This window comes from Papio anubis, chromosome 14 (genome assembly GCF_008728515.1).
Source record: "Papio anubis isolate 15944 chromosome 14, Panubis1.0, whole genome shotgun sequence".
Classification (NCBI taxonomy): Eukaryota; Metazoa; Chordata; class Mammalia; order Primates; family Cercopithecidae; genus Papio; species Papio anubis.
In genome coordinates this window covers 24491542-24516754 of record NC_044989.1, presented here as the reverse complement: position 1 = coordinate 24516754, position 25213 = coordinate 24491542, and the positions used below count along the sequence as shown (strand labels likewise).

Genomic DNA, 25213 nt, shown 5'->3' with positions numbered 1-25213 from the left:
GTCCCAGCTACTCGGGAGGCTGAGGCAGGAGAATGGCGTGAACCCGGAAGGCGGAGCTTGCAGTGAGCTGAGATCCGGCCACTGCACTCCAGCCTGGGCAACAGAGCAAGACTCTGTCTCTAAAAAACAAAACACAAGCCAGGTGCAGTGGCTCAAGCCTGTAATCCCAGCACTTTGGGAGGCCAAGACGGGCGGATCACGAGGTCAGGAGATCGAGACCATCCTGGCTAACACGGTGAAACCCCGTCTCTACTAAAAAAATACAAAAAAATAGCCCGGCGAGGTGGCGGGCGCCTGTAGTCCCAGCTACTCGGGAGGCTGAGGCAGGAGAATGGCGTGAACCCGGGAGGCGGAGCTTGCAGTGAGCCGAGATCCGGCAACTGCACTCCAGCCTGGGCGACAGAGCAAGACTTCATCTCAAAAAAATATATATGTATATTAACCATCACAGAGGCCTATTCCTTCAAGGCTTTTTTTTTTTTTTTTTTTTTTGGTCCTGATATTTGAGAGTGTCCTAGCCATGTTTTATCCTGATTGAGAGATAATAAATGTAACACCTTCCTCTCACATAGCATAGCAGCCAAGAACCAAGTACCGGAGTTTCTGCCTCTCTCCTGTGATATTAGGGGAGGTAAATGTTAAGTCGTTATTAGCACAGTGCCTGCATAGTAGACACTCAAACTCTCTACCATCATAGGATTGTTGGGTAAAATTTTGAAGATATAGAAAAGTAGAAGAGGCCGCCAAAACCTCCCTTAATCTGGGAGTTTTGTTGAAAAATAATTTTTAAAAACTAATAAGGTATTATAAATTAGGTTTGCAGTTAAAAAAACTCAGGTTTGCTTTTTTTTTTTTCCTTTTAGTAGAGGTAAAATGCACATAAAATAAAACCCCTTAAAAGTGGTTTAGTACACTCACCATGTTGTATCACCACCACTTCTAGCTATTTCCACAACATCTTCCTCCAAAAGAAAACCTGGGACCTGAGCTTGATTTTTAAAATCAGATAGAAAGGGACCTGGTGAGCGCTGGGACAGGCCTTGCATGTGAGGACAGGGGACCCAGACCCTAGCACACTCCCACCGTCCTATGCTCCAGCCTCACCTTGTGGGGACACCAGAGTCTGTACTGGGGGTTGGGGAGGGATGTCCCCACTGGCCATCCTGGACCTGGGTTTGCATCCATAGCCTCTGCTAGCATTTTTGGGGGAACAGTGAGCCCTGGCTTTCTCTGTATGGTGGTGGCACTTCACCTCTCTGGTCTTCAGTTTAATTTTCTGGAAATATGACATTAAAAATAATACCATTGTTAGGGGATAGTTTGGGAATCACATGAAATAAGGCAGAGGGGAGTCTAAAAACCACGAAGCCCTTTGGGGCCTCCGAGCTGCTGTCACGCTGACCCCCAGCCCCTGGGGAGGCACAGGCTGAAGTCGGGGTGGTGAGGTAGGATGGGAGCTGGCTGGAGCCTGTGCACCCTTCCCCTTCTCTCTTCCAGCCAGGACAGAGGTCACTCCCTCCCAAGGCATTGGGACTGACGTTGGGAGTGGCGTGGGCTCTGGGCTGATTTGACGTTTCAGAAACATCAGCTGACGGGTCTTCAGAGCTGAGTGCAGGCCAGTACTAGAGGCTGCATGACCCCGTTTCACTTTCCTCCTGTAAAAGCTCCTCATGAGAATAAAAATGAGATAACAGACGGAAAAACACTTTGGAAAGGGCCGCAGACAGTCCTGGCAGGAGAGGAAACAGAACCTGGTTTGGACATGGCTCCAAAGAGCCATTCGAGGTCAATGTCACAGCAGGCTATCCCTTACTTACATGTGTGCTTAATGTCTTTTTAAAGAAAATTCTCTATTTAAAAAAACTATTTGGGTGTCTCCTATAAAAACAAATTGTTAGTCTACCCTCTGCAAAAAAGGGGCCTCCTTCCAGAATTGATTGCCCAGGGTCCATGTCTCACTTTTTATTTGGTCAGGTGCTTTTATCTTTTATGCTTTTTCTTTTTTTCTTTTTTTTGAGATGGAGTCTGACTCTGTCGCCCAGGCTGGAATGCAGTAGCACCATCTTGGCTCACTGCAACCTCTACCTCCCAGGTTCAAGCCTCCCATGTAGATGGGACTACAGGCACCCACCACCACACCCAGCTAATTTTTGTATTTTTAGTAGAGACGGGGTTTCGCCATGTTGGCCAGGCTGGTCTCAAACTCCTGACCTCAAGTGATCTGTCTGCCTCAGCCTCCCAGAGTGCTGAGATTGCAGGCATGAGCCCCGTGCTTGGCCATTTATCTTGTTTTCCAAGCTGCCTTGAGAGTGTGCGGCTGAAGGGCAGCACTGGCCATGTGGCTGTCCCAGCAGGTGTCTCCTTGCTGGACCTCAGCTTCCTCCTCTGCTGTGAAGTGAGGTGGAGGAATGCGCTGGTGACCTGAACCTGCTTTCTCTGTTGCCATCCCCTGGGAAGTTGTACCTTCTGTTATGAAGATGACCAGCCTCCTGCTAATGACAGTCATCTCCTGGATGAGTGGGCAGCCAGCCATGGTCCAGGAGGGCAAGGCGGCAGTCCCTCAAGCACAGGCATCCCCTTCCGCCTCCTCACTGGGGTGAGCGTGTCCATATGTCAAAGGGTGCGTTGAGGCAACAGAGCATTCGCGTAATGCAAGGGTCTCAGCTTCCAGTGACTTCACTGCTTTAACCTCCCTGGCTCCAGTCTCCTGCAGGGGGGTAGCGGAGCCTGCCCTGCACTGAGGCCTTGTGGATTTGGAGTTCTCGGTGCAGCCCTGGCATGCAAAGCGTCTTCTTTGCCTCTGCCGAGCACATATCTGGCTTCGTAGGCAGTGCCATCATGCTTCCCTCTGGTGCGGGGCCGCCGGGGTGCACGCTGGCCTTGGTCCAGCTTCCTGGCTCTGTGGGCATGTGAGGGTAGAGCAGGAGGCCCAGAGGAAAGAACTGGAGTTGTTTGTCTTTATTCCCACGTGACCACACTCCAGGGGTTAGTTGGGGACCTTGAGGGTTGCTAAGCACCCCAGCCGCCACCTGGCAACAGGTGGCACCCAGAAAACCCACTCAGCACACACCTGCTGCCAGGTGGCGCTACAGAACTGAGCCTCTCTGAATCATACTCAGAATCACTTCCCAGGGATCGGAACGTGGTTGATGGAGGATGTGGGAGGATGGAGGGATGATGGGCAGGCCTGTGCTTCCTTCACACGCATCCTGCGTGGTCAACTGGCCCTGTGCCAGGTCCTCCCTCGGGGAGTCGAGGACCGTCCACAGTGCCCACCCTCAGACAGGAGGAGGCTGCAGCTGGGGCACATAGAGGGAGAGCCCAGGGCAGACTGCACAGGGTCTAGGGTGGAAAGCCATCCCGGTCTTCACCCATGGGACCTTGGGGAGCGGGCTGAGGTGGACGCTGGGTGGGTGTCCATTCGGGTCTTGGACTGCACAGAGAGCACAGCTGCCTCTCCCCACATCTCCTGCTTTAACCCACATGCAGGGTCACCTGTGAGTAGGAATGGTGTTTTTCCTTCATGCTGGTCTTACAGGGAAGAACCGCCCATCGACCACAAGCATCAGACCCCTCTCCGGGGAGCCCTGGAGCTTGGGATGCTGGGAGGCTGCCATTTCTTAAGCTCGGAGTGTATCTCTTGCTTTTCTGAATGTCCTTCCTCTGTGACCTTTGCCCAAGCCTGGTCACTGTTTCCCTCAAGACCTTATGCTCTGAAGACAAGGTGTCATCAACCCTGAGCCCTGTTCTTATAGGCCCTTGGTAGCGGGGAGGGGATTCGGAGCCAGAGGCCGGTTGCCTCTTGGCCTGGGGTTGGGCTTCTAGTGCCAGGCCCCACCATGCCACTGTTATCCTGGCAACAGTGAGGTCGGGGCTGGGGGACCACTAAGAGTGGGAAGAGGAGACGAGGCTGGTGTCTAGTGGGAGGGCTGTGCCTCTGCCTCTGGATCCATAGCTGCTCTGCGTCTTGCTCGTTGCACCACGGCTGCATCATGGCTTTCTCGGCGTCTAATGTAATGGGTCCAACCCACTGTCTGCTTCACAGGGGACAGACAGACATGTGTCCACCCGCAGTATCAGCCTTGCATTGTACTCACTATCTTAACTTCTTCACAGAACCACCCACAAAGATATCTCATATTTTTAGTTTTTCTTTTAGCCTCAAATGCCTGTCGGTATGAGAAAAGCCAGGTGTGTTCCTCACGATGTGAAGTAGGCACTGGTCCTTCTGTTGGTTCCAGCTCTCACCTCCTGGATGTCACAGAATGCTCTTCATTTCAACATTCCAGGACTTAGCAAAACAAATCCACATTTTAGATAACCCAAAGAAAACAGGTTGTCCTAAAGCAGTGGTGGGTTCCTGGTGGCAGTGGGAGGATGTTGGCTGTGTCAGGGTGGACATGAGCAGAGCTGGCAAAGACAGTCCTGCTGACGGCCCATGCATGGGCTGTGTGGCCTCTGAGCTGGGCTCTGCTGGGCTGTGGCAGGTCTTAAGCCTTTGCCACATCCTCCAGCAGAATTTTTCTCCAAACAGTTGTAGAATTGTCCATTGTGGCCAGTGTTGTGGTGCATTTTATATTTATCTGGCTCTAAGAATGAAGTTTTGTTAGTAATAAGTGTAGTTTTATTGAACGTTTACTTTGTGCCAGGCCCTAGATGGTGTTTTCATTTTATTATTCCGTTTAATATGAGATCTCTCATTTACTAGCTGGCACTTCCTCCTGGCTCTATGTGGGAGATCTGCTTACAGGAAGAATCAGTTAGGTAGTCCTTGGACCGTAGCTGGCCTGTGGGTATCTGTTTTGTTTGACCTTCCCAGAGTGTTAACCTTTTCTATTACTTAAACATTTGCACATTCTAGATAAAAACCTGGATTTTTGACTCGCTTAGAAAATGGAACGATCTGGCAACAAAGGCTGCGAGTAAGACTTGCATTCACATTCTCGCTAGGTCACTGAGCTAAGTACTTACCTCCTCTTGAGCCCAGAGTCCAACACCAGATGTGGCAAGACCTTATCTGTACAAAAAACTTAAAAATATATAACCAGGCTTGGTGGTGGTGTGTACCTGTAGTCTCAGCTGCTTGGGAGGCTGAGGCAGGAGGATCACCTGAGCCCAGCAAGATCAAGGCACAGTGAGCTGTGATTGCACTTCAGCACTCCCGCCTGGGAGACAGTGGGACCCTGTCTCAAAAACAAAACCATTCAGACCACAAGTATTTCAGGCACTTTTCTAGGTACTGGGGATACAGTCGTGAGCAGAACAGATTCTAGTGTGGGCAACACACATTAAACAGATGAGTATGTGCTATGTCAGGGGCTAGGAAGGGCTGTGAAGAAAAAGCAGAGGAAGGAGTTTAGGGAGTGCCACAGGTAAAGGTGGAAATTTTGTCTGTTTAATTTAATTTTCTTGGGCCTTTATGCCCAGGGTGGTACTGAGTTGCTGCATCTGGGTCAAGGACAGAAGCAGGTGGTGTTTGCTTCTGTGCCAGACATTGCAAGCGCACTTCCCGCCAATCACAGATACGAACCCTCTGCGTCCTTCTCAACACAGGGCTCCAGGCAGCTGCTCTCTGCCCATCAGAGTTGGCACAGCACTTGTGACGACAGTGTTCTAGAACTGCACTAGGTAGAAATATGGTAGCCACTTGTCATATGTGGCTATTTAAATTAATTAAATTTAATTAAATTTTAAGTCACTTTCAGTAGCACTAGCCACATTTCATGCACTCAATAGCTAAATGTGGCTGGTGGCTGTCATATTGGACAGCAAAGATACAAAACATTTCTGTGGTTGCAGGAAGTTCTATTAGCGCCATCCTAGAGGATGGTGACTTGCCCCTTGGGCCAGGTCTGCTAGTTGACAGCTCGTTAACTCATCAAACCTCTAAGGAGTACCTGCTCTTTGCCAGATATTCATGGTGAGGGCTCCAGGTACCACACACGTGGCCATCTTTGGGCCCAGTGGGCTGTCTCCTGAGACTGCAGTCACCTTGGCCCACACGGTGGCCCCTGTCTCTGGGGACTGCACAGGAGGCCAGGCCAGTGACCTGAAGTCCCACGTGTTCAGCATCCCCTCTCCCGCTCTGGCAGGGTAAGAGCTCTGTGTGATTTCCCTCACTGTTCCAGATGACATGGCCTGTTGGCTCGTTAGTCTGGCTCCGCCAACACTGAGATTAAATATGGCCCTGCTTCTCTTGGGGCCTGTTGATCTGGGGACTCTGGGGACACTGGCCTGGTGCCTGTTCTCATGCTGGAGGTCTTGTTTCCAAATATGCTGACTTTTAAAGTTAGGCAGCTCTTCCCTCCTCTACATTCCCACAGCATTTGGCTGAAGACTGAAGAACTCTGGCCCTGGGAGATGAGTCTGTCCCCATGTGACCATTGCCCCACCCATCCAAGCTCTTTGGAGTACTGTTTACCTTTGACCTTCCCAGCATTTAGCTCAGGGACATGCATCGATGACCAGTGACTGTTCTTCGAGTGACTGAGGTGGTGAACATATCTCTTGGGCAGGGGCAGCACACATGGGCCCCCTAGTCTAAATGGCAGCAGTATTGGAGGTTCCAGATTTCACACAGTGTGGTCCTTCGTCCCCTCATTAGGGAGAGGTGAGCTGTTTGGGCTCTGGCCTCCCAAAGTTACTAGGCCCGGTCCTTCTCTTCATTCCCTGCCTCCCACAGCCACCTCTACTTGGGTAATCAGGCCATGATGGATACCCTGGTGGGGTGCAGTGACTTTTTGGCTTCCAAATTGGCTGGACACTCTAAGAATCTGGATTAATTGGGACCAAGACAGACTGGTTTGTGAAACACCTGTGGGTATGCTCACAGCCTGTGATGGGTTACAGTGACATGTATTTATTGTGTGTGCTCAAGCACACGTGAATTTATGACACGTGAATACACACGGACACACCCACCCTACAGACAAGCAGACTTCATATACATGCCTCATGCAGACACTGTAGACAGTAGACACGTACATGCAGATGCATGTGTGTACATGTGCAAGCGCTCACACATGGACACATAAACACACTCCACATTCACACTCCCAGCCACCTGAGCACTGTGGGTCTCTCTCAACCTGTCTCCCTCTTACAAGGATGTTGTAGAAACTTAGCTTCTCACCAGCCAACCTCATTTATCCAAATCCCTCCTGGCCTCCTTGCTGTAATTAACTCCTGAATGCCTCATCAGAGCTGAAGCTGTAACAGCTCAGAGGCCCCGAACAGTGCTGGCCGCTTCCTTCCACCTTGGTCCTAAGCCAGTGCGAACCAAGGCCTGGCAGGAGTCACCCCTGAGTAGAAGGGGGCTTGGGTGGTTCCTTCTCGGAGCCCTGTGGAGGCCATGCCGACAGATTGCCCTGGGGTGGTGGGGCTCACAGCCCACCTGAGAAACTCAACAACTCTGCTTTCGGCTGAGATCCCAGCCCAGCAGGCCCGGCATCTTGCCCCGGTCCTTCTCCACCCTCCACCCCACCGCAGGCCTGCACGTTGCCCAGGGCAGGCCTGGTTGCTTCTTCCCAGGATCTGGGCAGGTTCTTGCTTTACCCAGGAAACCTACTAGGAACTTTCAGGGCTTGTTGTTTTTTCTCTGGATGTTGATTCTTTTCCCAGAGAGGGTCAGGGCCTTGACTTTTATTACCATGCTGTATTTTTAGGATAACCATCAAGGACTTGAGGCCTGAAGAGCCTGAAGACTTTACCCTCCTTCCTCTCTATGCAGAGCCACATCTGGGCACCCAGGCCTCAACCCCCAGGGTTGGTCACACCCGCCTCCTCCGGGCCAGCCTTCCACCCGTGCTTGGCTCCTCCCACGGTCTTCTCTCTCTGTTTCTGGGAATGGGAGTTTACCACCTCTCAGGGCAGCACATTCTTTGAACTCTTTGACTCTAAAAATTCTTCCTTCTCTGACAGCAGCACCCTGTTCCCCAGCAGCCTTTCCTCATTAGCTTTCTCTCTTGGGGCCTCCAAAGCAAGTCTTGTCCCTTTTCTACACAGCAGCTTTCCTCGGACTTAAAGACAGCTTCCTAAGAAGTGGGTAGGAGGACGTGGGGCTAAGGACGCAGCCTGGTTGAGCTGGACCTGGGCCCTTATTTTCTGTGACACAGCCCAGAGCCAAGGGGCTTGTTCAGGCAGCTACTTTATGCTGGGAATTCGTTTGATTTTTTTAGGGATGGAGTCTCGCTCTGTCACCCAGGCTAGATCAGGCAGTGAACCAGGCAGTGGTGCAATCTCAGTTCACTGCAGCCTCTCTCTCCCGGGTTCCAGCGATTCTTGTGTTTCAGCCTCCCGAGTAGCTGGTATTACAGGTGCCCGCCACCACGCCCTGCTAATTTTTGAATTTTTAGTAAGGATGGGGTTTCACCATGTGGCCCGGGCTGGTCTTAAACTCCTGACCTTAAGTGATCCACCCACCTCAGCCTCCCAAAGTGCTGAGATTACAGGCATGAGCCACCATGCCCGGCCCGGGAATTCATTTTAAATCTAACAGCATCTCAAATGGTAGATGTCTCCGCTTTACCCCCCGCAATATTGGTACACTGTGCCTCTCCCATTGTGTTCTCCTGCAGTTGGTTTTGGGGACTCAAGTAGAGGCTATGACCTCTATCCCTTTTGAATTTCATCCTGTATGTTGCACCAGATTTCAGCAGAGCAAAAACCACATGAGCCACTTGTCCCAGTGACACACCGGCCACACATTTCTAAATACGTCCTCTGTATCTTCTGAGAAGTTTGTCTTCTGGAAGGATTTACACTTTAAACAAAGAGGCCTAAGAGACACCCTTTTTTTTTTTTTTTTTTTTTTTTTGAGACGAAGTCTCGCTCTGTTGCCTAGGCTGGAGTGCAGTGGCGCGATGTTGGCTCACTGCAAACTCCGCCTCCTGGGTTCACGCCATTCTCCTGCCTCAGCCTCCCGAGTAGCAGGGACTACAGGCACCTGCCACCACGCCCAGCTAATTCTTTTGTATTTTTAGTAGAGACAGGGTTTCACCGTGTTAACCAGGATGGTCTCAATTTCCTGACCTCGTGATCGGCCTGTCTCGGCCTCCCAAAGTGCTGGGATTATAGGCGTGAGCTACCGCACCCGGCCGAGACACCCATTTTATAGATGAGGAATGAAGCCCCCAGGGTGAAGTGCCTGCCCAGGGCATGGGGGCCTTTGCAGCCAAACCCCAGACCAGTAAGCTTTGCTCTACCCCCCAAAACCCAGGGGTGATGTGGCCGGTCCTCTGACAGATGTTCTGATTTTAAACATGCTTTGTTTCTTCAGCAAAGCCACCTTTGGGATTAGTCATTACTATCTTACCTCAACGGATACTCCTGTTTAGTCCAGGCCATCAGATAAAAAGCTTCAAATGAAGGAAGGGCCCTTTTTCCACAGTCCGGTTCTCTGGAACCCGGCCACCTCCCCACCGAAAGTCACAGTCCAAGAGCGAAGCCACCACAGGCCACAGCTTCAAGACGCCACAGGCTGAACAAGTGCAGTCCTGGGAGAAGTGGCCTCTGTGTCCTCAAGTAATTTTTATAAAGGAGAGACAACACCAAAGGGGCCTGAAATTGATCACAAGAATTCATACCATGATGAATATCACCATTCAATTGTGTACTGATTATTATATATCCTTATTCAATGGCTATATTCATTGTATATACAGGTTCAGTATATACTTTTTCAGTGTGTATGAATAGTGATGTTCAGTGATGGGCATTGAATAGCAATGGAATGTCCAGTGCCAGGAGCTTTCAAGAGGTGGGGCACAGTGGCCGGGCACGTGGCTCACGCCTGTAATCCCAGCACTTTGGGAGACCAAGGTGGGCAGATCACCTGAGGTCAGGAGTTTTGGACCAGCCTGGCCAACATGGTGAAACCCCGTCTCTACTAAAAATATAAAAATTAGCCGGGTGTGGTGGTGGGCACCTGTAGTCCCACCTACTCGGGAGGCTGAGGCAAGAAATCACTTGAACTTGGGAGGTGGAGGTTGCAGTGAGCCGAGATTGCGCCATTGCACTCCAGCCTGGGTGACAGAGTGACTCTGTCTCAAAAAGAAAAAGATGGGGCACGTTTCAATAAAGTTCTGAAAATCACACTATAAAACAATTGTAACAATAAAAAAGGATTACAGGAAAAGAAAACATACAAAGAATATGGAAGCTGCCAAGTAACCCTTGCCCCCTGGGCACTGCCCCGCTGCACCTTCCCCTGCGGCAGCTCCTCACAGTGGGGTCCTGTGCCATCCCTGGCTTCGGGAACAGGGGCGAGGTCACTGCACGTCGTGTCCTGAGGCGCACAGCCATTTCTACCTCGAAGCGCGTCGCACTGGCTTTGAGGGTCATGTTTTCTGCTTCTTCCTTACCCCACCAGTCCTCGGTTACAGGTTTTGCCTCCTACTTTGATATGGCTGGAGGCAGTGCCTTTAGTAGGTAGACTCTTAAGAATGTTGTACAAATAACACCCCTCCACACATGCACACACGCACACGCACCCTGCAGCTGCTCCTTTCCCCTAAGTTTCTTTTCCTTCAAATCTTGTTCCTCAACAGACACTTCGCAAGCTTCAAGTGCATGCATGTACCTCAAGGTCTGTGGCTTCCCCACCCTGATGAGCATGGGTAATGCTGAGGCCACAGCCCCACCAGCCACACTCTGGGTAGGGCAGCCTGAAGTCCTGGCGATGGGCTCAGCTGAACCAGGGCTGCGCCCCCCGCACAGGCTTGGCCACTTCGTGTGGCAGTGACGAGGGCTACCTGAGTTTCCATGGGCCTCAGCAGCTCGGGTCCTTGGGCAGCGGCTCCTGGCGCATGGAGAGGCAAGCAGGGGCCTCCTGTGGGCGTTGGGGAGCAGCAGGCCTCTGTCGAGGTCCAGGGCTGTCCTAGATTCAGGCCCCTCACATTCAGCCCAGTTAGGTACTTTCTGAGTACACGGTAGCCACTCATGCCTGCTCTGAGACAGGGCTTTGCCACATGGGCCTCTCCTCTCCTCGGCCTGTGAGGAGGAGCGTGGGGCAGTGAGGCCAGGGAGGATGGGTGACCCACCAGTGTCCTTAGGCCACAGGGTGGGGATGGAGCCATGGAGGCAGCACCCTCCTTTACCTCCCCCTCCCCCTCCCCCTCCTCGCCCTCCCCCTCCTCGCCCTCCCCCCCCTCGCCCTCCCCCCTCCCCTCTCCCCCTTCTCTTTGCTCAATGTGGGTCCCAGGGGAGATTCCAGGAGCTGCCACCACCACTGCCTCTGTACCCCCCACCCCTGCCTGGTGTCTGGCAGTGGCAGCCACTGGATGTCTTTGAGGGCATCAGATGCCATGGGGACAGTGGATTGCAGAGGAGGAGCAGATCAGGGTGCTGGGAGACACATCAGAGGCTGTTGCAAGTTCCCACTGAGGCAGCTGCAGGGCCATTTCTGTGAGGAGGACCCACTGGGAGCGGCTGCCTGATTCCCAAGGCCGGGGCAGCATGGAGCCCTGGGGAGGGTGTCCAGAGCCAGACCCGCACTGTCGGGGCCTCTCTGTGTTACAAAACACCAGGGCTTCAGTCTGGGTCCTGCTGCTTGCACAGAAAGCCAATCACTGTGACAGCAATTATTGCCAAGAAATAAGGCTTTAATCGGCTGCTGCGGTAGGGGAGATGGGAGCTCAGTCCCGAATCCATCTCTCTGACTTACTAAATCCGGGGTTTACACAGCAGGGAAAACATGGAACAATGTGGGATACACTAGGAATGAGGGGTCCTGAGTCTCATCATCTGGATGTGGTGATCTGGTTGGTGAGTTTCAGTCATTCAATACTTCATTTGAGAGGCCTGAAGGTCCTTTCCTGAGGAAGGATCTCAGATAAATAGAAGTTTTAAGCCTTAAGACCAGAAGGATACATTTCTATGTTTATTTAAAAGAACAGTCTATGGGACTATTGGAAAGGTTTTAACTGATGCTCCTGGGCACTGGGGGGACCTTCACATCTGTAGCAGAACAACATTAAAGCAGATGAGATAACTGGGGTGGGAAAAGCACAAAAACTCACCCATTCCAGGGTCTCAGAGCCCTGGGTTCAGGGTCTGCCACTAACCCTTCGGGATGTGTAACAGACAACTTCATCTCTCTGTGCCTAGGTTTTGTCATATGCAAAATTGAGACAATATACAGGGTTGATACAGAAGTTTTAGCAAAGGAGAGGGATGATTTTGACTGGATGGATAGTGTCTATCACCTGGTGGGGCGCTGTGTTCATGAGAGCTACAGAGTGAAGCCAGCGCAGGGTGACCGTTCTGTCATTTGGCTCCCCAGGAGGGCCACTGCCTTCCCCCACCCCCGTTTTGGCTGTGGGTCTCCTTGGTTCGTGCCTGGCCATAGGTTCCCCCTTCTCAGGTTATGTCCAAGCTGACTAGGAAATCGGGAGCCAAGCCCAAAGGCCTTGAAGGATGTTCCCTTTCTAAGAAAACTATGGTCCTTCCAGAGAAGCCTAGGTCAGGGATAGGATCACAGCTGGAGGCAACAGGAAGTTCCATGTTTATTCCAGTTTAAAAAAGTATTTTTAAAAAGAACAACCACCAGCATCCTATAGCAACTTTGAAAAAACGTTTCAAGTTTTCTCTTAATTTGGTCTTCCAAGTTAAACGAGCCTTTTTTCTTTGCATATAGCCTTCTGCCTTTATTTCTATGCACACAACGATCCTGGTGTCAGCTTCACAGAACACAATTTTGCCCTGCCCTTCTCTCTGTACTTTATTGTTGCCATGATAAACAGTACTGTTGTTTCATTATGGTCATTCTTAAGGTTGTAGAATCTTCCATCCAGAGGATGTGTCATTTTAATTAGCCGTTTACTGGGTGTTTGGGTGACTTACAGTTTTTCCACAAGTGTTAAGTCAAGCTGCAATGCAGATCACCTTCTACGTATATCTTTACTTCTGTTGGATTTGGGGGGATAACTTCTCAGAAGAGCTATTAATGGGTCAAAGACTTGGAACATTCTTGTGACTCTTGGAACATATAGCAACTGCTATCTTTGGAAGAGGAGGCTCTGCCTCCATGCTGGGGAGACCAAGCCACATGGATCATCCCTGGGGCCCTGAGCAATCCTAGGCTGCTAGGGGTGGCCTCTCTCCCCTGCACTCCTGTCCCCTGCTGTGGGACCCATTTGACAAGTCATCTGGATCCCAGCCTCCTTCCTTCCCCAGGAACACAAATGAAGGGATGTCAGAGTCTTTAGCCAGGGTCCTGGAATGGTAATCAGGGATCTTCTGTGTGTGTATGAGCATTTTTCTAGAAGGTCCGTAGCTGGCATCACGCACTCATGAAAGGGGCCAGGATCTGGGAAAGGGTTTAGAATCTCTGAACTCTAAGGGCAAACAAGGTCAGCACCAATCGAGAGGCACCAACCAAGTGGGTATCAGTGAGGAGGGAGGAACAGGCACCCCTGGGCAGGGGCCAGGGGCTCTCTGGAGAGGTGACATGTGAGGTGGGTGTCGAAGGTGTGGGGAGGGAGGGATGATCCACAGAGAGTGACGCCAGAAGCAGAGGACGGGGAGGGGTATCGAGAAGAGGAAACAGTCTAGCTCGTCTACCCTGAGGGGCCGCAGGGAGAGCAGTGGGGGACAGGACCAGAAAGACAGGCCAGTGCCACTGTGAGGGGGACTAGGGCGCCACTGAGGGTGCTGGGCACCAGTGTGACACAGCTTAGAGGACATCCAGACACCGTGCCGAAGGTGGACTGAATCAGAGGAGCCAGCTGGCCACAGGGAGACACATTCAGAGGCCATTGCCAGAGGCCCTGAGGCTTGGGGGGTGGCGGGGGGGAGGGCCCCTTCCTCCCATGGGCCTTTGCCTCCCAGACCCTCCTCCTCCCTTCCCCTCTGTCAAGTTCCACGTGTCCTTTCTTCCGCGTGCACTGGCGTCTTGTTTAAAACCCGTCTTGTTACCAGAATGACTCCAGGTGGACTGTTGGCCTGCTTCACTTTTTGAGGCTGACTATAAGGTTTCCACAAACCACAGAGGAATTCGCAGCCTGAATTTACAACCATAGCCCCTTTCTTGTTCTTTAAGTTTGATATTCATTGATTTTCTGCTTTCAGAACTCATATGTGCTCTTAGCAAAGGTTATGGAAATATATAATGGAAAAAAATGGAAATTCCCCCGTCCCACCCCGAGAGAGAAGCTCATGGCTGCTTCACTCATGTGGCCCTTCCGAGGCTCCTGTTTTGGGCTCCAGGGCTGCCCTGGTTTTGTGTTCTGTATTGGTAGACAGTCTCAGAGACCCGAGCCATGCCGGGAGGAGGCAGGTGTGGGTCACCCCCGAGGAGGCTCAGCAGTGTCTGGAGGGGAACCAGTAGTGTGGTCAGGGGCATGGAACTCACACAGGACTGGATTGGACTCTCGGGTCCGCAAGGTTCCAAGGGAGCCTGGAGAGGATTTTCTGAAGGGACAGAGCTCTGAGGTAGACCCGGGGCCAGGGCGGGAGGGACGGGCAGGAAAGGCCTGTGTGCTGTGTGAGCTGTGGCTGCAGAAGCCACTGCATGTAGGCTGGGAGGGAGGCCAGCACGGCGCTGTGACGTTCTTAAACCTCGCGTTCTACGTCCCTCCCTGCCCACACACCTGACCGCACCTCCCCACGCTCCTCAGACATCTGCGCCCTCCTCCCCCAAGCAGCACCCTGAATGCATACGTGGCTGGGGGTGCTGAGACTCAAACAGAAGGCAGGACCCTTCCTTGTGTCCCCTTCGTTGTCCCACCTGCAGTAAGCAGAGCTCCCGAGGCCAGGCTGAACGACCCAGAGGGTTTGTGCTGACCCTGGCACATCTCACTGGAACTCAACCTAAAAACTTCTGGCCAACTTGAAAACCCAGAGAAACATTAGGCCCTGTCTTTCTGAGCCACCTGCTGTCTCCACACCCTCAGTCACTCAGTCACACTTTCTATCATGTGACAGTAGGAACAGCTAGACTACGGTGAGCGCTTGCTGTGGGCCAGGCACTGTTCTAAGTGCTTGCTGGCAGTGAATCGTGTCCTTTCTGCTTTCCTGCCTAGGAAACCAAGGCACAGGGAGGTTTAGTAACCTGCCTGGTAGCCACAGTGAGTGCGGGCAGGGCTGGGGGCTGAGCCAGGCCAGCACCCATGATCCTGACAGCTGCCTCCTCCTGCCCCGAGAGCCTCAAGCGCACCAGGACTGCACGCTCCAGTGCGGGCTGGGATCCCAGGGATTACTGACCAGAGAAACCCAGCCCCAGCCCAGTGGGTGCTGCCTCCCACCTGCCTCCTCCAGACTTCTCAGCTCTGCCTGCCCCTCAGGACTCCCAGCAGCTGTCTGCCTTAAGAGACAGCTCTCAAGAGTTGATAGGGCCCTATCTCTGGCTTTTCTTGAAAACCTTCCCAGAGGTTCATCTTTTCTGCAAGCCCAGAGCTTTTTCCCACAATGTCTGGTTAGTTAGGTTTCGAGATGGGTCCTCGGGTCCCACCGAGCTCTCCTCCACCCATGTCTTTGCATTGGGCATCCTCTTGCCACACTCGACTGGCAGAGGGAGGGGAGTTGCCAAGCACCAAGGTTGCCCAGGTTGCTCTTTCTGGGCTGCAGGGCCCTGGGAGAACCAGATACCACTTCCCGGGCTTAGGTGGAACCAGGGCAGGACGCACTGGGGTTCCTTTGGCTTCTCATTCCTGAGCTGTAATGCCACGCTCGAGGTTAACAGTGAAGAGAGATCACTGCGGAAATGGAAGAATAAGAGTGTCTTAGTCCACATTCATGCTGCTGATAAAGACGTACCCAAGATTGGGAAGAAAAAGCAGTTTAATTGGACTTACAGTTCCACATGGCTGGGGAGGCCTCGGAATCATGGTGGGAGGTGAAAGGCACTTCTTACATGGTGGAAAAAGAGGAAATGAGAAGCAAAAGCGGAAACTCCTAATACACCCATCAGATCTCGTGAGACTTATTCGCTATCATGAGAATAGCACATGAAAGATTGGCCCCCATGATTCAGTGACCTCCCTCTGGGTCCCTCCCACAACATGTGAGAATTCTGGGAGATAGAATTCAAGTTGAGATTTGAGTGGGGACACAGCCAAACCGTATCATTCCACCCCTGGCCCCTCCAAGTCTCATGTCCTCACATTTCAAAACCAACCATACCTTCCCAATAGTCCCCCAAAGTCTTAACTCATTTCAGCATTAACCCAAAAATCCATAGTCCAAAGTCTCATCTGAGACAAGGCGAGTCCCTTCTGCCTAAGAGCCTGTAAAATCAAAAGCAAGTGGCCAGACATGGTGGCTCACGCCTGTAATGCCAGCACTTTGGGAGGCTGAGGCAAGTGGACCACCTGAGGTCAGGAGTTCGAGACCAGCCTGGCCAACATGGCAAAACCCTGTCTCTACTAAAAATACAAAAATTAGCCGCGCATAGTGGTGAGCACCTGTAATCCCAGCTACTCAGGAGGCTGAGGCAGGAGAATTGCTTGAACCAGGGAGGCAGAGGTTGCAGTGAGCTGAGATCGCACCATGGCACTCCAGCCTGGGGGACAAGAGCGAGACTTTGTCTCAAAAAAAAAAAAAAAAAAAAAATCAAAAGCAAGCTAGTTACTTCTAGATACAATGGGGGTATAGATATTGGGTAAATACAGCCATTCCAAATGGGAGAAATTGGCCAGAACAAAGGGCTTACAGGCCCCATGCAAGTTCGAAATCCAGTGGGGCTTCTTTGGAGCTCAAATTTTAAAGCTCCAAAATGATCTCCTGTGACTCCAGTTCTCACATCCAGGTCATGCTGATATAAGAGGCGGGTTCCTGTGGTCTTGGGCAGCTCTGCCCCTGTGGCTTTGCAGGGTATAGCCTCCCTCACAGCTGCTTTCACAGGCTCTGCAGCTTGAGGGTCTGCAGCTTTTCCAGGCGCATGGTGCAAGCTGTCAGTAGATCTACCATTCTGGGCTCTGAAGACGGTGGCCCTCTTCTCACAGCTCCACTGGGCAGTGCCACAGTAGGGACTCTGCGTGGTGGCTCCGACTCCACATTTCCCTTCCACACTGCCCTAGCAGGGGTTCTCCATGAGGGCCTTGCCCTTGCAGCAAACTTTTCCTTGGGCATCTCCATATATCTTCTGAAATCCAGGCAGATGTTCCCCAAATCTTAATTCTTGACTTCTGTGTGCCCACAGGCTCAACACCACGTGAAGCTGCCAAGGCTTGGGGCTTGCACCCTCCGAAGCCACAACCCAAGCTCTGCATTGGCCCCTTTCGGTCATGGCTGGAGTGGCTGGGACACAGGGCACCAAGTCCCTAGGCTGCACACAGCATGGGCACCCTGGGCCTGGCCCACGAAAGTACTTTTTCCTCTTAAACCTCAGGGCCTGTGATGGGAGGGGCTGCTGCAAAGGTGACTGCCGTGCCCTGGAGACATTTTCCACATTTTCTTGGTGATTAACTTTCAGCTCTTCGTTACTTACACAAATTTCTGCAGCCAGCTTGAATTCTCAGAAAATGAGATTTCCTTTTCTGTCGCATAGTCAGGCTGCAAATTTTCCAAATTTTTATGCTGTTTCCGTTTTAAAACGAATGCCATTAATAGCACCCAAGTCACATTTTGAATGCTTTGCTGCTTAGAAATTTCTTCCACCAGATACCCTAGTCATCTCTCAAGTTCAAAGTTCCACAAATCTCTAGGGCAGGGGCAAAATGCCGCCAGTCTTTGCTAAAATGTAACAGTCAACTTTACTCCAGTTCCCAACAAGTTCCTCATCTCTATCTGAGACCACCTCAGCCTGGACCTTATTGTTCATATCACTATCGGCTTTTCTGTCAAAGCCATTCACCAAGTCTCTGGGAGGTTCCAGACTTTCCCACAGTTTCCTGTCTTCTGAGCCCTCCAAACTGTTTCGACCTCTGCCTGTTACCCAGTTCCAAAGTCACTTCCACATTTTTGGGTATCTTTTCAGCAACGTGCCACTCGACTGGTACCAATTTACTGTATTAGTTCAAATTCATGCTGCTGATAAAGACATACCTGAGACTGGGAAGAAAAAGAGGTTTAATTGGACTTACAGTTCCACATGGCTGAGGAGGCCTCAGAATCATGGCGGGAGGCGAAAGGCACTTCTTACATGGTGGCAGCAAAAGAAAATGAGCAAAAAGCAAAAGCAGAAACTCCTGATAAACCCATCAGATCTCGTGAGACTTACTCACTATCACGAGAATAGCACGGGAAAGACTGGCCCCCCATGATTCAATTACCTCCCTCTGGGTCCCTCCCACAACACGTGGGAATTCTGGGAGATACGATTCGAGTTGATATTTGGGTAGGGACACAGCCAAACCATATCAAAGAGCAAAACCACTGTAACGGCTTCAGGCAGGGGCCAGTGCCTGCCAGGCATGCTCCCCTTGTCCTAATGGTGTGATTTCCTGTAAGAAAGGTGATAAATTCTCCCCATGAAGCTACAGAGTGTAGACGACGGGGACCTATAGCAGAGCTGATTCTCCCAAGGGAGGCCTCTGGTTTATTAGGTGCTGAGGGCCCGAGTACAACAGCAGACTCTGGGGACCACTTGGCAGCTCTGCCCAGAGGAGTGGAGTTGAGCCTTCACCACCTCCTCCTGCTCCAGAGCAGGCGCATCTGACATGCAGGATGAGCTGACTTCTCTCGGGCCTCAGGGACCCCTGAACTCAGCAGAGCTGGAGCGGTGGGGCCTGCTCCCCTGCCCAGACCTTGTCAGGAGGCGAAGTCCCTGGCTGCTGCCCCTGTGACCTGGGATCTGCAGCCATCCAGTCAGGCCCTGATTGCTGAGGACCAAGCCACTAGTTCTAGGTTTTCTGGCCACCCTGGACCCAGGGTGGTAATGTCTGGGATCTGCACTCTAGATACGGAGCTCCTGGGCATCCTGAGTCCCTGCCCACGCGCTCCTCGCCTTTCAGCAGCCGACCCCATGGCAACACGGGCCTAGCCACCCGGAAGCCCTCCACCCTGAGGGTCAGTGGCCACCTGTCCTCCAGCCACATCTCTGCCCTCCAGTTCCCTGGCCTCTGCCTGTGCCTGCTGTGGTTTCATTGGTATCTTGACCCTTCTCTGGACACACTTTCTTTAGTTGCGTCCCCGCCATGAGCCAGTTCTCATGCCCCTTGGCCTTTTACAGTTTCCATCCTGCAAAACCTCAACTTGGGGTTCTCCCCCAAGTGCCCCCCACCGTCCTTCACCAGACGCCATCATCATCGTCCTCCCCTCGGGGATGGGGGCAGTGCTGCCCTCTTGACTGGCTCCCTGCTGGGCCTCCTGCCCCTGGCTTTGCCTCCGCAGCACCACGTTCTGTCCCTGGTTTTCTCTCGCTACTGATCATCCAACGCATGGCTTCCAGGACAGATGGTTCAGCCCACTCTCCTGAGCGCTGCCTGCAGGTGCCCGAACAGAGGCCCTGCGGCGCCTCAGAACCAAACCCTGTCTTTGCCCTCACATCTGCCACTCCTCCTCTGTTCCCCGTTCCAGAGACCGGTGCCACTCAAGCCATGGACCTCTTCTGACAAGAGCCACACAGTAAATACTTTTGGCTCTGTGGGCCACGCGGTCTCTGTCAATTCTACCCCACTCTGCCACTGGAGTGTTAAAGCAGCCAGAGACAATATATCAACCAATGAGCATGGCTGGGTGCCAGGAAAACTTGATGGAAACAGAGAGGATGGCTTGAGCGCAGGAGTCCAAGACCAGCTTAGGCAACGTGGCAAGACCCTGTCTCTACAAAAAATGTAAAAATTAGCTGGGTGTGGCAATACATGCCTGTACTCCAAGCTACTTGGGAGGTTGAGGTGGGAGGATCACTTGAGCCCAGGACGTTGAGGCTGCAGTGAGCCATGTTTGTACCACTGCACGCCAGCCTGAGCAACAGAGCAAGACCCTGTATAAAAAAAAAAGAAAGACAGCAGCAGTCAGCTTGAGCCCACAGGCCACAGTTTGCTGACCCTGATCTAAACCCTGCCCAGCTCTCAAGCCATATTTGTTTTTACCTCCATGGAAATCCCTGAAGGACCCTGGTGTGCTTTGCGTGTGTCTGTGACTTTGTATGTGTCTGTGACTTTGTGTACATGGCTGCCTCCGACAGGAGTGCCCTCAGCGTCGTGTCTTGGGCTCGGCCAAGGCTCCTTCAGGAAGGCTTCCTTGATGCCTCCTCCCCAGCCAACCTCGGCCCCTGCTTCTCTCTTGCGCAGTCCTCTGCTCTCTTTCTGGGCACAGAACTTGCCATGCTGCACTGGGCATGCTTACCTGTGTCCCGGTGAGACCCTCCGCTCTCTGAGGTGGACGATCTTGCTGGTTTTGTGTTGCTGGCACCTTGTGTGGTGCCTTGTCTGCTGTCAGTCTTTGATCGGGTCAAAGCAGAATTTTGTGAGCGATGGCTCTGTGCAGCCACGGCGGGTGGCTGAGGTGACCCCACAGGGCTCCTACCGGGAGCGCTCACGGTACAGCAGCCCACGCAGGACTGTTGCGCTTCTTGTGGCACGAGGATGCTGAGCACAGAGCCACATTTAGGATGCTTCACTGCGTTTCTGGCTCCCCTCAGTTGCTCTGAAGGGGCCATTGCCACCCTCAGCCTTGTCAGGGCCAGAAGCTGCCTGTCCCAGACCCCTAGCTGTTCCCGAGGCAGGTCTGTGAGGTCTCTCTGGAGGGCAGCGTGGTTCCCGGCTCATGTTTCTTGCCAGGATCGGGGCGTTTCTTCCAAGAAATATCTTAACTTGCCCCTAGCGGGCCCTACCGTTGCCTCTGACCCTCTCCTGTCCCTCACAGGAGAACCTCATGCTTTCCATCCTGCCCAAGCACGTGGCTGACGAGATGCTGAAAGACATGAAGAAAGACGAGAGCCAGAAGGACCAGCAGCAGTTCAACACCATGTACATGTACCGCCATGAGAACGTCAGGTACGCCGGCCCGGGGTGCAGGCTCTGATGACAGAGCAGGCCGTGGAGGCTGCGTCTTTGCAGGACCCACTAGGCGCTGTGGGCTTCAAGAGGTTTTTCAGGGACTAGAAGCGAGGCTCCCCACGGCACTCATCAACCCGGCAGGAGAAGCTGCCGGCAGGTGTTTAAGCTACAGTGTGTTCTAGGCTGCCTGGTCCAACCCCATCATAGAACAGACATCACCCAGAGTGGGGAAGGGACTCCTGTGAGGTCACCCAGCTGTTCGGGGCCAGCACTGGGGCTAGAGCCCTGACCTCTGATTCTAGGAAGAAGGATGAGTTCAGCCCGGGCAAGAGGGGGCAGTGTGGGGTGGTCCCCAGGCACCACAGGGAGGGATGCCTGCAGGGGGAGGTCCACTAGGACAAGTGCAAGGTCAGAGCCCTGACTTTACCTGGAAGGGCCAGGGTCTCACTGCCCTGGAGGGGGTGAGGGAGGACCTTCTCCCACCCTGATCCTGGCCGCCCTGCGGGTTGGAGAGGGAGCGGGCACACCTCGCTGCCTGGAGCCTCACCCCCACGGTTCGTTCCTCATGCAGCATCCTCTTTGCCGACATCGTGGGCTTTACCCAGCTGTCTTCTGCCTGCAGTGCCCAGGAGCTCGTGAAGCTGCTCAACGAGCTCTTTGCCCGCTTTGACAAGCTGGCAGCTGTAAGTCCCTGGTCCCGCCTGGCTCTCCGGCGGGGCCTGCCCTCATGGCCTGTGCCTGGCCACCATCCCCGGCCCCATGATTTTCTCCCTCTGTCCTTCCTCTGCTTTCTTGGCCACTCCTCCCGCACTGATGAGGGGCTGGAGCATAGGCCAGGCCCTCCCCTTTCAGAAATACCACCAGCTGCGGATTAAGATCCTGGGCGACTGCTACTACTGCATCTGCGGCCTGCCTGACTACCGGGAGGACCACGCCGTCTGCTCCATCCTCATGGGGCTCGCCATGGTGGAGGCCATCTCGTAAGTGGGGTGCCTCTGGGAGGGAGGCTCCCAGAGCAAGGGCCCCAACCCTGGACCCAGGGAGAAGCAGGTCTTCTGCGCTGGCCACAGCCCCTGGGTGGGGATCGGCTGGAGGCAAAGACTGTGCCCTGCTGGGACACGGCGCTGGTTGATGGGTGGCACAGGCCCCTGCTCTGGAAGCTGGGACGTGGCTTACCTTCCTCACAGCCCAGGGGAACTGTAAGCCTCCCCCAGCCTGTGGGGCCCGCTTTTCCAGCCTTAGTCCACGTATTCCCTTTATACTGGAAGTTGCAGTTGTGAAATTCCTCATGCTTCCTCACACTTGCTAGGACCCCCACAGGTGCTCCCCATCTCTCCTCAGTGTTTTCTCACCATGACCCCCGAAGGCACTGCCCTCTCCATCTTGTGGTGCAGTGACTGTAAGCCCCTGGCAGAGGGGCTCAGGGCTGGGGCTGGAGCCCACCCCGGCCTCTGTGCTCCAGCCTTGGCTGTGAGGGAGGCAGACTCTCCTGCGCTCACTGTCCCCCCTCTTGTCCCTGCTCCAAGTGCGCTTGCAGCTCTCAGATGGGCAGTCCCTCTGGTTGACTTCCAGCCTCTGGGGAACCCGGGGTGACATCAGGCACCAACGTGGAAAGGGAAGCTCCTGCCGAGGCCCCTCCCCCATGGGATGGAGTCCTGGAAGTTGCCCGCCCTTTACCCTCTTCTCCGAGGGGGCAGCTTTGCATTTTTACCGTCTTCCAGGTTAAATCCCATCTAGTATTGCCCTGGAAAGAAAGCAATGTTGGCCGGGTGCGGGGGCTCACGCCTGTAATCCCAGCACTTTGGGAGGCCAAGGCAGGCGGATCGCCTGAGGTCTGGAGTTCGAGACCAGTCATGACCAACATGGAGAAACCCCGTCTCTACTAAAAATACAAAATTAGCCGGGTGTGGTGGCACATGCCTGTAGTCCCATCTACTCTGGGGGCTGAGGCAGAATGGCTTTAACCCAGGAGGCAGAGGTGGCTGTAAGCCGAGATCGTGCCATTGCACTCCAGCCTGGGCAACAAGAGTGAAACTCCGTCTCAAAAAAAAAAAAAGAAAAAGCAATATGGCCTTTATCCCAGGGGCAGTAGTCCAGGAACTCTAGCATCCTCTCCCTGCCCTGTCAGACACGTTCAGGCAAGGGACTGCTCACCGCTATTTTGTTCACCTCTATGTCTGCAGCACCTCGAACGTGCCTGGCACATACTTGACGCTCAGTGAAATATTAACTGCATGAATGAATAAGAGTAATCGGCAGAAAGAAACTGGAGGCCCCTCGGGAAGTGGGGATAGGGAGGAGGGTCGCTTGGTGCCTTCGTCCTGCTGGCCTGTGATGCCTGACTCTGGGCTGGCCCTGGCCTGCCTTACCCCCCACCCAACACCATGGGTTACTGGACTTCAGTGTAGGCGGAAAGCTGTGGGGACCTTACCAGGCCCCCTCCCGTGGAGGGGAAGAGGCCCACGATGAATTTCTTTTGCAGGCTGGCTGTCTTGTGAAGGCCACGCCCTGACCCTCCTTTCTGTGTGTCCATGGCAGGTATGTGCGGGAGAAGACCAAGACTGGGGTGGACATGCGTGTGGGGGTGCACACGGGCACCGTGCTGGGGGGCGTCCTGGGCCAGAAGCGCTGGCAGTACGATGTGTGGTCAACTGACGTCACTGTAGCCAACAAGATGGAGGCCGGCGGCATCCCTGGGTGAGTGCCCTTCCGCGGGGGCAGGTGTGAGGACTGGGGCAGGGACCGGACCGTCCCCCTCCATACCACAGGGCTGTGACCCTGATGAGGGACAGGGGGCCTCCGAGAAGGTCCCCCCACCACCCCGGAACAGCATTCCTCCTGTCCTGCGCCAGCCCTGGCTCAGCCAGTTCTCACCTGCCTTGGGGTGAAGCCTCTTTGGGCCTGATGTTAGATGTGGCTTCTCCTGCCTGGACCCTGCAGTAGCCTGTCCTCCTTTACCCACTTAGGGGGCTGCCCCAGCTCTCCTTATGCCAGCGCCCAGGTCTCCCCAAAGGGAGAGTAATGAGCAGTCGTCAGTGGCGGGCTCGGAGGCAGTGTTTTGCAGGTCGCAGTGCGATTACGTGTCTTACTTGAGCTCCTTTACAGGATCAGTGAGTAATGGAGGCCCTGCCTTTAGCAGGGTGAGGCTGAGGGAGGATCAGCTCAGCCTTCCCCACCTGGGCTGGGCAGCTTCCTTCAGTGGCATTTAGGATTCTTGCCCTCAGTGGTAACTCCTCAGAAACAGGTTTTATTTTCCCTTGACACCTGGGGTTGCAACTGAGAAATGTGCAAGGTGGGGGATAATTGGATCTTGTGGCTCACACTTGTAATCCCAGCCCTTTGGGAGGCTGAGGCGGGTGGATCACCTGAGGTCAAGAGTTTGAGACCAGCCTGACCAACATGAAGAAACCCCATCTCTACTAAAAATACAGAATTAGCCAGGTGTGATGGTGTGCACCTATAATCCCAGCTACTCTGGAGGCTGAGGCAGGAGAATTGCTTAGAACCTGGAAGGTGGAGGTTGCAGTGAGCTGAGATCGCGCCACTGTACTCCATCCTGGGCAACAGGGCAAGACTGTCTCAAAAAAAAAAAAAAAAATCCTTATCACATTTGATCCGCTTCACAGTGGATCAAAGATTGAAGAAAGATTGTACTCCTGTGTCGTGGTTCCAACACTGAGGCTGAGATGGGAGTAGGCGCCACACGGCCCACACAACTAGTTGGGCCACACAGCTAGTTAGTGGCAGATATTCCACTTGGCGCCTGCCTCCACTTTGCCTCTGCCCCACATGCCCGAGAGACACGGGGCCGAGCAGCAGCCAGTGCATCTGTGGTCCGTGGACTGTCCCCGGGGGTTGTGAGGGCCACCTCTGGCCGGTGCTCAGGGCCTCTCTCTCTCTGCAATCCAGGCGTGTGCACATCTCCCAGAGCACCATGGACTGCCTGAAAGGGGAGTTTGATGTGGAACCAGGCGATGGGGGCAGCCGCTGTGATTACCTAGAAGAGAAGGGTATTGAAACCTACCTCATCATTGCCTCCAAGCCAGAGGTGAAGAAAACAGCCACCCAGAATGGCCTCAATGGCTCGGTGAGTTCCCCACCCCACCCCCAGATGAGGGGGTTGGAGAGGAGGAGATTAAGGAAAGATGGCAGAAGAGTTACAGGACCCAGTGGTGGCTGGCTATGAGAGGTGAGTGGCAGGCTGGCACCCTTCCTGAGGGATAGCTGGTTTCTGGGGGGAGACGGTGAGTGTAATTCATGGCAAGTTGCAATGGAGGTGACTGTAGCATATCCCAAGACCACATCCAAAAGGGAGGCACTGCAGGTGTGTTGGT

The 25213-nt window shown here is 53.4% G+C and overlaps 1 protein-coding gene across 6 annotated transcripts in view; it reads left to right on the top strand.

Moving 5' to 3' along the window:
• Positions 1-25213, top strand: part of ADCY3 (adenylate cyclase 3) — a 106191-nt gene that overhangs the window by 61519 nt on the left and 19459 nt on the right. For all 6 annotated transcript variants that reach the window (XM_009183793.3, XM_009183792.4, XM_009183794.4 and 3 more), the window contains exons 4-8: positions 20746-20876; positions 21451-21562; positions 21732-21859; positions 23418-23576; positions 24789-24966. In XM_009183793.3, the coding sequence (XP_009182057.1) occupies positions 20746-20876; positions 21451-21562; positions 21732-21859; positions 23418-23576; positions 24789-24966 (708 nt within the window). The remainder of the gene's footprint in view (positions 1-20745; positions 20877-21450; positions 21563-21731; positions 21860-23417; positions 23577-24788; positions 24967-25213) is intronic.